Here is a 14,673-nt window from a genome sequence, read left to right on the forward strand (position 1 = left end):
AAAAATAAAGCACTGTGCCTGCATTGCATGTGGCTGTGTTGAATTTCTGTTTCTTGAGTGCACGTGCATCAAAGATGCTGTCAATTACGTTTTCCTATCCGATTTCTCAAACTCACTCTCTGCTTCACTTCTCTGTGCTCTAAATAGAAGGGTTCTTATCTCTGACGTGCTGACTAACTTGTCTTCTGTTTCTCTATTCCTCTTTTTCCTTTTCACGTTCCTTTGTATGTCATATCTATCCTTCCTCGCCATTTCCTGTTCCCCATTTCCCTTATTTCCGTGTGAAATAACGTAAAATTAATTTCATCGCGCTTTTCATAAACTTTCACCGTTCATTGTAATGGTTGAATTATCTTGATGCATGAATGAAATCTTTCTTTGTTTTCCCATCACTCCTGTTTGAATGAGCGTGTATCCTTTTCCTTTTTTTGTCATGTCCATTAAAATTGCCAAACTACCAACTTTTCCCTCATCCCCGTCTCTGCTCTATCCCAACTCTCTCACCAACTTCCCTGTTGATTTTCCTAACCCTGGCAGCTCCTCTTGCCACACCCTCCTGTGAGGGTCTTCTGCTGCAGGATAACGCTGTGTCTGCTGAGATTCGTGCTCTGCTCTCATCCTATTACAACGACAGGTGAAGTAACAGGACTAGGACTCAACATGAATTGGTTTGTGGTAAATGTTGCAATCCCAAGAAGCTGGAGTCTGCATTCTGAATAGAATTATGCAGTATTGTAATCTGCATGAATTGGAAAGATGTCATGAATACACTCAAAATGTTAAAAATATCCTACAGTAATTGCTATCTTTAGCACTTGTTCTAAAGAAAAAACCCTGCAATTTAGATTTAATCCCAGGAAAAACTGATCAGTCTGTAAAACTGGTCTCAGGTTTACTCCATGGCGGCATACTAATAAGATTTGCCACTTTTCTCTTGCAGTTATTGAGTCATCTGATGACCTCAGCAGCAACGTGTCAGACATCCTGGCTCGGAGAATGCAGGAGCTGGAGCTCCGTAGCCAGCTAGGCACCTCTCCCACCTGGATGTCTGCGTTTGAGGAGAGCAATGCCAGATGTACTGGCCGCTCTCGTCACTGTACTCGCATGTCTGGCCACAGCCCCTGCACCCCTCATCGACTGCCTCGGAGTCCTGTGAGTCCTCACCGCTGCCCACAGCTCGGCCTGCTGTCTTCAGACGCAAGTCTGACCTCAGATAGCGACAGCCACTGTAGCACCAGTCCCTGCTCTCACCACCACGGCTGGCCTGAACCTACTTCCAGCTACTCTCTTTTGTCATCTTCCCCCTCGCGTCTGAGGCCACGCACTCTTTCTTTGGATGCTAAGCTCAGCACCCTTCGAGGGAGAGGGTACGGAGGTGGAGGGACCTTCCAGTGTTCCTGCCAGCCGCCTCCCTCGTCCCTGCTTGCTCCTCTCCCCATCTCCAGTCGCTCCCCCCGGTCAAAGCACAGCACACAAACCACGCTATCCTGCTCCAGCTCCACCTCAAGCAACAGCTCCAGCAACAGTGAGGGCAGCCACAGCCCAGAGTCATCAGAGGGAGGCCCCTTCTCTAGGCCCTCCCCAGCTCGACGCAGCCTAAGAAACCTCAGGGCCAGACTTGATCCTCGCAACTGGCTCCAGAGTCAGGTGTAAACTTCATTTCTGACAATGTTTTTTTTGGGGGTTTTTTGCTTGCCTAAAGGCAACAGTGCTTATTAAACCATGGTTTAATTAGCTTAACACACGTGAACCAAACTCAGGCAATCTGCGATGCCACATGCACAGCCCTGAGAAGGATGCCTCCAGCCTGCCTCTTGGTGGAGGACGAGCCATGGAAGACCCTTCTTGGGCGAACTGGAATGTCTTCTAACACAAAAGACATGTGACAATCACTGCAGGAGTCTCTGACATTTGCTTGGTTGACACAGTGTTTCAAAACAGTCCAAAAGTATTTGGGAGGTACTCTGCTTGCTTTGAGAATTGATGGTAATGCTGCTTGGAAGAAGTTGATGCTAACAGATAAGGGCATGCTCAAATTCATGCCACACTAGGTCTACTTTCTGTCTTTGAAAATCTGATTTTGAAACTGGAAAAAATAAAAACAAAGTAAAAAAAAAAAACACACATTTTGAGTGGCCAGTGATCCTGGCCACTCAAACATGTCTGTTAATGCACTAGTCGTATTTTGACTGGATGTTTCCTGTTATGTTCAAAAAGTTTGCAGTGTTTGCAGTATAGAAGCCAGTTAGCATGAGGTAATATGAACACACCAGTCAAGATTTTTCCAATATTAGAGACTGCTATGTGTAGAGGTAAGGGTTATTTGTCGCCTGTACTGTGATACTTGTTTCAGTCTACTTATTATTCTACTATTTGTGGGGTCTCCCAGAACGACTATGCACCATTTTTGTTTTCATGCATGTTTTGACTTGCAGTTAAAATATTTCTTCGTCAGATCATTTCAAATGATTCTGCAAGTGCTCATACTTACTGTACTAGTTACGACTGTGATCTCTTCAGGGTAAAAAATCTGTGCTCTCCTCTTATCTGCACACTATTGACAGGCTGCCATCAGACTAAGTAATAGATTTGTAATAGATAGTATTACATCACACAGTAATAGATCACACAGTGCAACTCCTAAGCAAACTGATTTTAACCAAAGCTCAATTATTATTGAAAACCCAAGCCATACTAATCTGCAGCATTGTTTGTTTTCAGTTTCCAATCCTGCCGTCCAGCGATTTATTATCACGCAACAAAGAAAGAAAACTGATTTAATCTTGGCGAAATTCTAAAAAAACATTCTAAAAAAAAAAAAAGTGTGCTTACATGAACTCTAGTCAGTCACCTTTTTAATGATTTCTTAACACTGCCGCCAACTTCTTGTTACATTTTTGCTAGTTAGACAGTCAGTGCAGTTTCTTCTTCTTACAGAAAACCTTATAGGAGGGTTGGTGTTGTCAGTGCAGTAAATCTTTGCCTCTTTTTTTCCCCGTTTCCGTGTTTATTGTGGACTCTGGAAGCCGTTGCCCTCTTGGGGACTCAGAACTCGAATCATTTTTACTAAGATCTGTCGTACGCTGAACGACAGCATTTGTTACTGTAAATTAATTTTTATAAGTTAACAAATAAACCTCCTGTATTTGTTTTTTTTTTTTTGTTACATTACTGAATTTGTTATAAATGCAGCTGTGTTGATATTTGATGATCATAATATTAGATAACGTGCAGATCTTTTAACTGTCACAGATAACATTGAATGTTATAACCTTGGCGGAGTTTCCCGTGTTGGCAGGCTTCGTGTTCTGCATGTATGCCATCCTCGGAGGTGAACTGAAAACGAGAGATGTGGAAATCTCGTGTTTAAATAATATAACATTAAATAAATGTTTTATGAATTAAAAATTGTCTTTTCTTATGTATCCAAATTAACATGTTCTGTGTATATTTTTATGGTGAAATTCTTTAGTAATGCACTGAACTTAAAAATAAAATCTGATATTTCTGTTAGAAGGTTAAATCACGCTACTTTTCTTAATTTTGTACACTAAAAGCCCCCCAAATTAAACCCTTTCCATGCATTGAGAGAGGTTTCCATCAGATCAGAAAATGACTTTAAGTTCTCTATCCTTTGAACATGTGTTGGATCATATTCCATCCACTTCTGTTCTGCCCCTTTTTCCCCTCTCTTGCAACAAATCCCATTTGAGTTCCCCCTGGAGAAGCAAATCCACTTAGAAGCCGCCGCAATCTGTGCTGCAAAAGACTCAAAAAGTAGGTAGAACAGAGACTTTTATTGTCTATGTTTCGATAGCAAAGCCGCAGATTAGTCAATAGTACAAAGCACAATTACAAACATCGGAGGTAGTCGACACTGAGTCTTCACTGAGCATTGTAATATGCATAGAGAACACTATGGCCATAATGACTTTGTTTCAAATGTCTCAGAGGAAAACCCAAAGCGCCCTGTTCTGTTTGTAGTGCAGAGTTGTGCTATTGTTGTGCTATTGTAACTTCACGTATGCTTAAAGTATAAAAATCAAACACTGAATTATATTAACACCGACATATACATATTCATCAGCATATAAGACCAGTAAATATTTTTATAATAGGCTTCATATGGTGCTGATTATTCACTTCTGTAACCCAGTAGGGACATTTCACACAAAGTTTGGCAATTACTTGATTTTCAGCTGGATTACATAAGTAAATGGACAGCATTACGTTAAGTTGCAGATAAAACAGAGGTAACCCCGCCCCCAGTCTTCCATGTCCTCCATACTAAAACATCTCTCTTTGTGCACTTGCTTCCTGCAGCTCAATGACCCACTCTCATTAGCAGGCACACCGTGGGTTGCACACCCGCAGAGCCACCCCAGCCAGACTCCTCCAGGCAAACGTGGAGAACTTTGCAGGGCATGTTTCAGCCCTGCTGATGTACGTGGAGGCAAGCCGATGGAGCCGCTTCGCACCGAATGCGTTGTAGTGCCCTGGGAGGACTTGGTCGACCTGTTAAATCAATTTTAAAGCCAATAAACATGTATTTTATTTAACAAATAATGTTTAGTACATGTTAAATTATATTGTTTTAAGTATTAGCACAGAAAACACAGCTTGTATATGTAGGCTAATAGATACTGGTATGCCAAATTTCAGACATTTTCATTATAAATCTATGAAATGTTGATATACGGTGCTTTGGGATAAATACCCCTGGAAAAAAAGTGGAACTGTGTACTGAAATTGTGAGGCTGCTCTCTAGTGGGCCTTAGAGTTACCTGTTCGCTGTCCACCAGCCCAACCAGGCGCTCACAGCTGCTTATGTAGTCACTGACATGGCTGTAGGGCAGCCAGTCAATCATTGCGCCGTCATACACAACGTCGCCACTGAAAAGCAACTTATTGTCCCGGTCATGAAGGCAAATGCTTCCCCGAGAGTGTCCGGGCATGTGAAGCACAGTCAGCTGTCTATCACCAAGATTGATGACATCACCTAAGCAGGAGAAAGAGAGGTTGAGAAGGCATTAGGTTTTGATAATTATTCACACATACAAACATGGCATGAACCGTAATCACCGGCGACTATGCATTTAAAATCTTAGACTGTCATGTCACTGAGTCACACAGATTCTGTGACATTCAGTATATCATCGATTTGGTCGAGGCCAGTTATGAGTTGCACTGGCAAAAAGGGTGAAGTTGATACATCAGGGAATGAGATATACCAGCTGCACTGCAGTAGTGGCTCTGACACAGCAGAACAAGTTACTCTACAATACTGCATTTTGCATCAAACCCCAATGGATATAGTGGTTCAGCAAATACATTATTTATGATATAAGCTTTGTGTATTATTATGTGTGCTATTCTGGTGAATGTGTGCTTTACATAAAGACTCCAGTGACCAGTGCTTTCAAACAATGTATCCACTTTCACATTTATCAAGTAGGTTGATTCAGCTCGCCACCTGCTGATCTCTGACCCACTAATAATAATAATAATTTTTAATAATAATTTTTTAATTTTTAATTCTACAACTGTTTATAACTTGCATAGTTCACATTTCTGTATAGCTGTATATCTTATATTTCTGTATAGTTTTTCATATTTATATCCTGTTCATAGCCTGTACATAGCTTGTACTCACTACAACCTGTACATACTTATAGTTATAGAATATTCACAACATACTTCATACCGTGTACATTATAACATACCATAATAGACCCATTTCTGTAATATACTTACATATCTATATTATTGCTAATATATATTTGTAATAGATCTATATCATGGCTAAAGCACTTCTGGATGGATGCAAACTGCATTTCGTTGCCTTGTACCTGTAAGTTGTGCAATGACAATAAAGTTGAATTCTATTCTATTCTACTATAAAAAAATTGTTTAAGAAAAGAGAAGACTGTGTGGTTGTTACTCCGTGCAGAGGGATGCTTTCATTAAGTGTGACACCAGTCTCTGTATGCTCTTCTTCTTTCTTGGAAGCAAGAGAATACATCAAAGCCATCACACTGGCTTAAAATAGAACAGCTCTGCAGATATAGAGAATGAGCATATAGTTGCTACCAATAGAATTTTTTTGGTTGTTTTTTTTTTTAAAGCATCCACTTCTAATAGGGAGAAATTGTCTGTACCTGCATTCCTTGGATAGAATATCCTGTTTTATGTAATGGGATAATTGCACCTGTGTAATCACCAGTCCTGGCCTCATGTTGCTGCATTGAACTGGTTCCTCTAGCCTACTTTGTAACTGTAAAAATTACTGGCAGACCGCCCCCCTTGTCCCATCCCCACTACCTCCATTATGTAATACGTTTCGATGTGTGAGCTAGCAAGTCATTGTTGGTCTTCTGCCAAATCGCTGTGCAGAATCTGAGGCTGGAAACGACTCTGTAGAGCGTACTGTGCTCACACTAGGCCTGGTGCATCCATCAAGCCCATTACTGTATCGATTATGGTCCTTGTCACTAAGTGAATGCTTTTAGACCACGCTGGTATTTGATCACAGATCCATCCCTCTAGCCTAAATCAAATCTACAAGGGCTGTATCTCCTACCTACCCTCCTGCAGTATGTGTGTGGGCTGCACAGCCTTGACTTTGTAGTGCCTTGCCCTCCATCCCGGGCTGGGAGCCTCGGCTATCTCCCTGTCGCTGAGCCAAGTGACCGTCTCGAAGTTGTCTCCGTTGGCCAGGGCATCGACCTCCGCGCTGTGGACGCCCACCTGTTGGAACTGATGCAGACCACCGGAGTGGTCGAAGTGGGCGTGGGTGGCGATGGCAAGCAACGGGTTCTTCCTCTGCGGGTCTTTTCCCAGCAGGCCTTTGGCGTCGATGTATTCAGGTAAGCTCCTTAAGCCCAGACCCGTGTCTATCACCACGTCCTGGTGTGTGCCGCGCAGCAACCAGATGTTGGCTCGGTTCTCCGACTGGTAGAATCGCTCCTGGATCCAGAAGATTCCGTCTCCGAGCGATTTGTGAGCGTACCAGTCGACTGCAGACATCCCAGTTCATTCGCTTGTCGAAGTAGGGTTCAGTATGGTGTCGTACTGTCAGGTGATTTATTGGGGGGAGAGGTGTAACTAGCCTACCAGCTACAGATGATATGTTTTCATTGAGGTTAATGCGATGGTGGCCGCAGACACACCCTTGTAGGAGGACACTAAGCTCACTGGGCAAACCGATAAACGACGGCAGCTTAACGTGGGTTGCAATTGGCTATACGCAAACCACGCCTCCTCTGTCGTCACGCAGAGGAGGAGCGAGTTAAAGCCACATTTACGCATGCTGACAGTGGCGTATGGCGTGTGCAGGTTTCCAAAGCCGGTGCTAGCTAAGCAGTATCTTCATTAGGTTCAGCTGAAATGTATGTGATTTTTAAGAAGTTGCCGAGGGACAGATAAAACCGGCCAGAGAGGTACATTAAAAAACTGAAACATGCGGATCCAGTAAGAGCTAAATATCGCTGTCCAGCTCTGAAGTAGACTGTGCTTTTTTACATTAGGCGCAGTATACTAACAGGCTTCTAGTAAGTATTTCAACATACTATACACGCAGAGTGCGTCTCTGATGCTGACTAAAGCTTCATTGCTGGCAGAGTCACGCTAAAGGCGATGGAAGCTGTAGTACGTTAACTTTCATCAACACGTGTTGACTGGAGATATGTGGACGTGTGTGTGTGTGTGTGTGCAGGAACAGAGGAGACCTGCAGCCATGGCAGGCAAGGGTCGTGGAGTGGGTGCTTTTACCTTCAATATTGACGCTCTGGGCATCGGCAGGGGCAACATGCCAGAAGCCAGGGTGGGGCCCAGTCCTCTGTTTCCAGTAAGTACCGAACACAGTCTTTTACACACACACACAAGCAGTATGTCAGATTGCATTTCAATATAACAAATTCACCTCTAATGCTCAAAAGGGTTGAGGTCAAACTTTACTGGAGTGACTTTAGGAGAGACCTTTTTGAGAGAGGTAGGTGAAATTTGCATGGAATTTGAATAGCAGACTATATACAGTGGACGTTTACTTATAATAAGTTAAGGTTTATTCTTTGTAATGAAATTTACAAAGCATTTTACTGCATTTGTATTTAAATGAAGGCAGATGAAAGTATATTCATCGTGCTCATGGCCAACATGTGTTTAAGAGTTATGACCCAATGAGTGTCTCTCACAGTGTTCACAAATAAGCACAAAGGGGGTAAAGGGCAATAATGTATGTGCTTATGTAAAATTCATGGCCAGGTTTTCATTGGCCGTGTGTATTCCCCAAGAATATGGCAGATATTTACATTCCTCTTGGATTCTGCCAGGATGCTTTATGGGGATTTTTTTTTCTTTTAAACACAGTTTGGACTATGCTATGCTTACAATGTAGTATATTTTGACTATTCATACTGAAAAAGTTGAACACCTTTACATGGCAGTCTGAATTTCAGTTAGATTTGAAATTTATTTGCACTTGAACATCATTAATATCGGCATTACATCATCCGTACTTCTCCAGAACACTGATTTTAAACCAGTTCCACTGAAAGCTGGTGAGGATGAGGACTACATGCTGGCCTTAAAACAAGAGATGAGGGGAACAATGCAACGGCTGCCACACAACATCAAACCTCAGTCCAATAAAGCAGGTGAGGAGAGCGGTGCATTAGAAGCCTGACATCAGCTGAAATGACGCTGTAAGACAGTTGTCTGCTGTTGGGGAAGATAATGCAGCTTTTAGGAACAAAGACTTTCAGTTAAGGTCATATCTGGGAAAGGGAGAGATGCAGATTAATGACAGAATATTGAGTTACAGATGTCTCATCTTGCGAAACCACAGATTTCTTTTGTCTGGATTACTGGCTTTTTAGAACTCCCCTGTTCCACAGTTAGCTAAATGTAACCATGTAAAGAAGTCAGTGTATTTTATAGGGGGAAGGGGGGGATTGCTTATTCAGCAGGGGGTCTGTGGTGAACATGACTATAGGGAAATTATCTATGAAAAGGAGGTGCACCCAGTTCTTCTGTGCAGAAGCAAATATACACACATCATGACCGATAAACAGAGAAGCAGCTGCTTCATATCTACAGCCTCTTCAGCAAGACTCTCATCCCACGGTTGGGCACTACTTCCACTGTCTTAGATAGCTGTTAGACATTGTACTCCATCCCAAACCTGCAGTAAAAAGAGAGCTGGTTGATGGGCTGTAGAGCAGAACAGATATTAAACGTCTTTTAGCTTGATGAGACCAAGGCCTATTAACTTCTCATCAGTGATCATCATTGAAAACAACTAGTCTGTCTTTGACAGGAAAAAAAAGAAGGATTTGTTTGACAGGGCTCATTGTATTGACGCACAATGGGAGAGTTGAAGGAACTCTGTGAAGATCCAAGAAGGAGAATTGATAATTTACATAATTTGGGGAAAGTCTATTTGAGCTATTTTTAAACGATATCAGATTCCAAGTTTTCCATTTTCTGGAAGAAGATCCGAACTGTTACCCTCAGATAAGAGAAAATTGGTTAGGATGTTCACAACAACCCAAGAACAACCGGGTCACAAGTCTACCGTGAAATTGAAATTACTCAAAGACCAGCCGAGTTTTAGTTCTTTTGCCGACCACAAAAGAATACCCTGCTCCAAAATCAACAACTGAAATTTGCAGCTGCCTACATGGCCAAATTCTCGTCTGTAAAAAATCAACAACTTCAAATTCACCTTAAATCCACAGCTAGACGGTTGAAATTTTGGACACAACTGGGTGTTCAAACAGGACAGTGTTCCCAAATGCACATCAACATTGGTTTTGGATTGGATAAAGCAAGACCAACATTAAGATTCTGGCTTTCCCAAAACCACAGCCTCAACGTTATTGAAAATTTGTGGACTATGCTTAAAAGTCGGGTCCGTCTGGGTGGGCGCCATTTAGTGTTATCAATCCTTTCATCCTTCAAGGACTGCCAAAATTAATCCAAGCTTGTGTAACAAATTCTTTGGGGGTTTTTTTGTTTTGTTGTTAGAGGCATTAATGGTGCATGCTGTACAGTCCTTCCACTCTATAAAAATAAGAGTTCAAAGAAATCATTAAAGCCCCGAATTACCATCACATTCATGCCATTGACTGTATGCAAACTACTGACCATGACAATGTGGGGTGAGGATCACGAGTAACACTGCAGTTTGTGTTGACGCACAATAGAGTAAGTGTTTTTAAGAGTATGACCTTTCTTTTGTTTACATGAAAACAGAAGTGGAGAGATACACCGAGAGATACCTGAAGCAAAGCCAGATTGATGACAATGAATGGACTCCAGGTACGTATGTAACACATCATCATGGGGTTAGGTGGAACACAAAAAAAGAGGACGATGATAACATTTTTATTTTTTTAGACTGGAACCTTTTTCCAAAAGAACTGATGCCCAGAAGAAAACGACCTCGAGCTAAAACGGGTACATTAAACACAATATGTATGAAATGACATTTCTTTTTACTTTCTTTGTTACTATAAGAATAAAGACCCAATGTTTAACTCCAACAGGCACAAAGAAAAGTGCGAAGATATCACGCAAGGACGCAGAGAACATTCTGACCAAATTAGATGTAAGCTTCATTTAAATTTACTGTCAGTTCTCTCTCCACATCTTTGGTGTTTCTCGTGAGTAATTTGATATTAATGTCAGGAACTGGCAAACAAAGATGACCCTGAAAAATCAGATGAGGAGACTGAAAAGAAGCCAGGAAATAAGGATGAAGAAGAGGAAATTGAAGAGGAAGAATACGAAGAGGAGGATATTGAAGAGGTGCAAATTTCAAGATGTACTGAAAAATGTGTTACACATAATGATCAATATGTGCAAACTAGATCTGACATTGCTTTTTATTTGTCCCGTGTAGGAAAACGACTACATAGAAAGCTACTTCGACAACGGTGAAGATTTTGCCGCGGACAGTGACGATAATATGGATGCCGAAGCAACATACTGAGCGTCTCTCAAGCAAGGAAGTGCTGAAGTTAAACATAATGTGACTGCTTCTTTTGGTTAAATATTGCACGTGAGTTGGGAAAGCTGTTCAGTAGAGTGGAGCGAATTCTTTTCTAATCAAGCTTTCGTTAAAGACTAATGTAAATAAGAAATACTGAAATATTTGCACATGGCAATAATTTATTCAAAATAGATTTATTTTTCATCCTCTAGTCAGGTTTCACAGGTTGAAAGGCACATACTGTTAAGAACACACAATGCTCTGTCATAGAATATCAACTGAACAGTGATAAAATAAAAGGGCTACATAACAAGTCTAAAAATTGTACATAATTACAAATGCGTTATTGTGGGAATATTGTGCATTTTCCTCACCATGCTCTTATTTATATTTTTGATTTTTAATTGGGGAAAAAAAAAACCCAGTTCTTTCAAGCAGGATGGAAATTCAAGAAAAATTCATTTTAACTCCAACTGAGGATCAATACTGGTAGTGTACGTAAAAACTGATGTTCAGTCTTCAAATAAATTAATTTTAATTACACACACAGTGGCAGCAATCCTAACTTTTCCAACAAGTACCATTGGAAAGTGCAATGTAACTAACATGGCAAAAGTTACAGCTCAAACATCTTTTATACAAATCCACAAACTCCCTGGGCAGCATTTGTGTGTAACCGGCTAAAAATTCTCCAGCACAGCTGACTGCAAAGACACCATCTCGAGTTTACAGGAGACACTCAGACCAACTATGAAATACAGTCACTTTTAAAAAGGTTGAAGCAGCACAGCATTGGTCTATCAAACCAGACGTAAATCTTGCAAAGAGTTGGACCCACATTCAGTCTGTCAACTGTATGCAAATGGAGAGACGCAAGTTATGATTGTGGCCACAACTTAATCTTTCAATCCTCCAAAGTTATTGTCTCCTGTATAGTTCAGCCAGATGGATTAGAGTGATGTTTTAAAAGTTATCTGTAAATGGGAACATCAGGATAGTTCTATTAGTTCTCTGAGTTAGCGACACATTTTAGGTGCTATGCTATGTTTTCTCATTTTCTCTATCTCCACCGTCTCCTGCTTTGTCCGCAACCCGTCCCTGCTGAGTTCCATTAACTGCAAGCCTATGTTGAGCATCTCCAGGAATGTCTTGACTCCCGATCGAACCGTTGCCTTGTTGAGACTCATGAGAGAAGCCTTTCTGAGTTTGTGTAGGCATACCATGATGGCTAACGTCAGCTTTCACAAGAACTTCATAGTACAACAGATAAAAGATGGGTGTGACGATGCCGACAAAAAGCATGATTGCCACAGCAGTCCACCATCCTATGCCCCAGTCTGCCCCATAATAAGGATCCTTCCTCTGTACTGGTTTATATCCAGCTTCTCCTAGTAATGGCTGCTGCTGCGTTAAAGAGGACACAACCTCACTGAGGCCGCTCCGAGATGGTCCTGTGGATTTCACCAGCCGCTCAATGTCCTTGTCCTTCTCCATCAGGAATCCTTCCACGCTGTCAGTGGAAGAACAGGAGTCCATGGAGGATTCAGAAGGGAGAGAAGTAATGTGCGAGACCTGAGGCGGGTGTCTAGTGCCTGTGGGCGAGGCAGATTTGAGAGTAGCAGCGTTATGAGTCTCAGTGAGGACACTAAAGCGCCTCACAGGAATCTTAACTGAACGCAGGGCAAAAAAGTCCTGCTCTGTCAAAAGGTTGTTCGCACGCTTGATGTCCGCCACCTGGGATTCACAGGGGGAAAAAAATTAAAAAATTATAAGTAATTAATAAGCCACTTACAATTTGCTGTCTGTTAAACCTGTACTTGAACTCTTTACATGCATATATAAAAAAAACACTGATTATAATAAACTTTCCACAGATGTTTGTCAATCTCACATATCTTTTCTAAAAAAGTGCTGCTTTACATATAATAAGAAATCATTTTGAAACATTGTAGTGAAAACTACAATGTTTCAATCTGAAGGTGTTAGGTTGCTTCCAATTCTTTGTTTAGCAAGCAGTTTCAATTTCAGAAATTAATAACCACTATCATCATAAAATAAAGTGAGCAACAGCAGCTTACCTACCTACAACTCACCTGCTTTCCTAGACATATAAAGCAACAAAGCATGTTTCTGTACGTTTCCCACATAAAGAGAAAAGTGCAGGTGTACAAAAACAAACAAATGAGGATTTTAGTCCATGCTGCAAAGGAGAGGTAAGACAAACACACAAATCTAAGTAAACACATACTGAGCAATGGTACTGTAGGGCGATGCTGTTCAGAGTGTCTCCCTCCTGGATATCTCTGGTCAAATAGATAATGTCATCCATTCTCTCTTTAGAGGTGCTCCTCCGGAGTCTCTCTCTGCCACGAGGCCGAAGCTCATAGCTTTCCCCATCCTCTTCTGACATATCATTTTCTGAGCTGTTGTTTCCGAACAGATAGGCATGCCCGCCATTGGCAGGCTGCACCATGGTGGCTGACTGGAATCCATAGTGCTGGCTTCTGCTGGACATTTTTCTTCACTGTTTTAGGCAGAAGGAAACAATGGCTCAGAGCACAGGCTGATAGACTGAATCAAGAAAAAAAAAACTTATTAGAGTGTGCATCTTAAAATCTATGGGCTATCCAACTTACTTAACATGTGCTACTGTAGTTCAACAGAATAGGCATTAACATTTTGGCTGTATATACAGAAAACACATCAATCCTGCTATGATCTGACAGATAAGACTGATTACACTGAATGTTTTAGTCTCAACCTATACCACTATGATCATGCTATATGATCAGGCTAGTCAGCTCTCAAAAAGGCTCAGTCAGATCAGATAAAGGTCCACCATATCACAATTGTGAAATAACTGCAAGGCAATACTATGTTATCAGTTTAAACAAGAAGCCGTCTATTTTTGAACCAATGTAAGGCCAGACAACGAGTGCTATGTAAGCAGCATCTAGTGCTGAATGGTTTAAACAACGGGCACACCAGCAATCATCTTCTTATTCAAGTACGCAAGCATGCGATTAACTAATCAAGCTCGTAAAGTGATATGGTGGCTAAAATTTAAGGTTAGCAACTATTTAGCTACGTTGTTGTCTACGAACAGCACAATGCTGCTACACTCTCGCTTTTCTCGTAAAACAACGGTGAGGTGTGGGACGATTATATTTCAGAAATAACTGCGTAAGTTAAGAAACACTTTCTTTAAGCCATTAAACAACTGTCTTAAACAGACTTTCCAGATCCTCTCCAACAAGAAGCGACCCATCTCCACGGGCTAGGCTAGTGCTAACTGGAGTCCACATTTATTATATCGCCACCGCTAATGAGCTTTGTGTCCCGTTGATCAGCAGTTGATTAAAATGTCTTTAGGAAATCGTTTACAACTACCTTTGCCTGATAAAGTGAATCCCGATCCCTCAATTGTTCTTTCTACTGTCCATACTTCCACTGGATTCTCCTTGGTCTCTCCCTGTAGTCTGTTTGTTACGTGCCTGCTAACCGCTATTGAACTGCTACCGCTCACGCCACGTCAACACAATATTTACGTAATGACGCTACCACACGCGACCGCAGCGCAACCTTTATTTTTTGCCGCGAGGTGGCGCCCAACGTCAAGTAAAACTGCGTGTACGTGTCGGGAGTGAGAACGGGTTTCTCTTGGCTGGCCTGGAAACGCC

The 14,673-nt window shown here is 41.6% G+C and overlaps 4 protein-coding genes across 12 annotated transcripts in view; 2 read left to right on the forward strand and 2 right to left on the reverse strand.

Moving 5' to 3' along the window:
* Window positions 1-3,931, forward strand: part of rtkna (rhotekin a) — a 54,232-nt gene extending 50,301 nt beyond the window's left edge. For 4 of the 5 annotated variants that reach the window (XM_086313974.1, XM_086313977.1, XM_086313975.1 and 1 more), the window contains exon 11: window positions 941-3,928. In XM_086313974.1, coding sequence (XP_086170100.1) covers window positions 941-1,653 — 713 coding nt within the window. In that variant the 3' untranslated portion in view covers window positions 1,654-3,928. Of the gene's footprint in view, window positions 1-940 lie in introns of all 5 variants that reach the window. The other variant, XM_086313973.1, reaches the window with a different exon arrangement.
* Window positions 3,779-7,173, reverse strand: mblac2 (metallo-beta-lactamase domain containing 2). Its single transcript, XM_086313981.1, has 3 exons — window positions 6,585-7,173; window positions 4,785-4,999; window positions 3,779-4,515 (listed from the first exon to the last, which is right to left on the reverse strand). The coding sequence occupies exons 1-3, from the start codon at window positions 7,024-7,026 to the stop codon at window positions 4,342-4,344; spliced, it is 831 nt and encodes a 276-aa protein (XP_086170107.1). The 5' UTR covers window positions 7,027-7,173; the 3' UTR covers window positions 3,779-4,341.
* On the forward strand, window positions 6,936-12,808 carry polr3g (polymerase (RNA) III (DNA directed) polypeptide G). 4 transcript variants are annotated; one of them, XM_086313984.1, is made up of 9 exons: window positions 7,314-7,439; window positions 7,527-7,550; window positions 7,715-7,846; window positions 8,525-8,654; window positions 10,255-10,320; window positions 10,399-10,458; window positions 10,548-10,609; window positions 10,690-10,809; window positions 10,904-12,808. In XM_086313984.1, the coding sequence occupies exons 3-9, from the start codon at window positions 7,736-7,738 to the stop codon at window positions 10,991-10,993; spliced, it is 639 nt and encodes a 212-aa protein (XP_086170110.1). In that variant the 5' UTR covers window positions 7,314-7,439; window positions 7,527-7,550; window positions 7,715-7,735; the 3' UTR covers window positions 10,994-12,808. The 4 variants fall into 4 exon arrangements, with proteins under 4 accessions (XP_086170108.1, XP_086170112.1, XP_086170109.1 ...); XM_086313982.1 differs by lacking the exons at window positions 7,314-7,439; window positions 7,527-7,550 and adding an exon at window positions 6,936-7,078; XM_086313986.1 differs by lacking the exon at window positions 7,527-7,550 and having other exon boundaries at window positions 7,299-7,439.
* On the reverse strand, window positions 11,169-14,535 carry lysmd3 (LysM, putative peptidoglycan-binding, domain containing 3). 2 transcript variants are annotated; one of them, XM_086313979.1, is made up of 3 exons: window positions 14,384-14,535; window positions 13,242-13,564; window positions 11,169-12,727 (listed from the first exon to the last, which is right to left on the reverse strand). In XM_086313979.1, exons 2-3 carry the CDS (start codon window positions 13,506-13,508, stop codon window positions 12,035-12,037), a joined length of 960 nt encoding a protein of 319 aa, XP_086170105.1. In that variant the 5' UTR covers window positions 13,509-13,564; window positions 14,384-14,535; the 3' UTR covers window positions 11,169-12,034. The 2 variants fall into 2 exon arrangements, with proteins under 2 accessions (XP_086170105.1, XP_086170104.1); XM_086313978.1 differs by having other exon boundaries at window positions 13,242-13,517; window positions 14,384-14,532.
* Window positions 14,536-14,673: the final 138 nt, after the last annotated feature.

This window comes from Aulonocara sp. 'chitande type north' Nkhata Bay, linkage group LG12 (genome assembly GCF_057382095.1).
Source record: "Aulonocara sp. 'chitande type north' Nkhata Bay isolate Kocher_YH1m ecotype deep benthic linkage group LG12, A_spYH_male_GT1.1, whole genome shotgun sequence".
NCBI classification, from domain to species: domain Eukaryota; kingdom Metazoa; phylum Chordata; class Actinopteri; order Cichliformes; family Cichlidae; genus Aulonocara; species Aulonocara sp. 'chitande type north' Nkhata Bay.

What these genes read in the sequence shown, in the direction of transcription:
- lysmd3 (XM_086313979.1), bottom strand. Translation starts at nt 13,508, where the DNA reads ATGTCCAGCAGAAGCCAGCACTATGGATTCCAGTCAGCCACCATGGTG. An exon ending in CCCTACAGTACCATTGCTCA is followed by an intron (nt 12,728 to 13,241) that starts GTATGTGTTTAC and finishes TGTGAATCCCAG; the next exon opens with GTGGCGGACATCAAGCGTGC.
- mblac2 (XM_086313981.1), bottom strand. Translation starts at nt 7,026, where the DNA reads ATGTCTGCAGTCGACTGGTACGCTCACAAATCGCTCGGAGACGGAATC. An exon ending in CACACACATACTGCAGGAGG is followed by an intron (nt 5,000 to 6,584) that starts GTAGGTAGGAGA and finishes TCTCCTGCTTAG; the next exon opens with GTGATGTCATCAATCTTGGT. An exon ending in GGCTGGTGGACAGCGAACAG is followed by an intron (nt 4,516 to 4,784) that starts GTAACTCTAAGG and finishes TTGATTTAACAG; the next exon opens with GTCGACCAAGTCCTCCCAGG.
- polr3g (XM_086313982.1), top strand. An exon ending in GGCCCAGTCCTCTGTTTCCA is followed by an intron (nt 7,847 to 8,524) that starts GTAAGTACCGAA and finishes GTACTTCTCCAG; the next exon opens with AACACTGATTTTAAACCAGT. An exon ending in TGACAATGAATGGACTCCAG is followed by an intron (nt 10,321 to 10,398) that starts GTACGTATGTAA and finishes TTATTTTTTTAG; the next exon opens with ACTGGAACCTTTTTCCAAAA.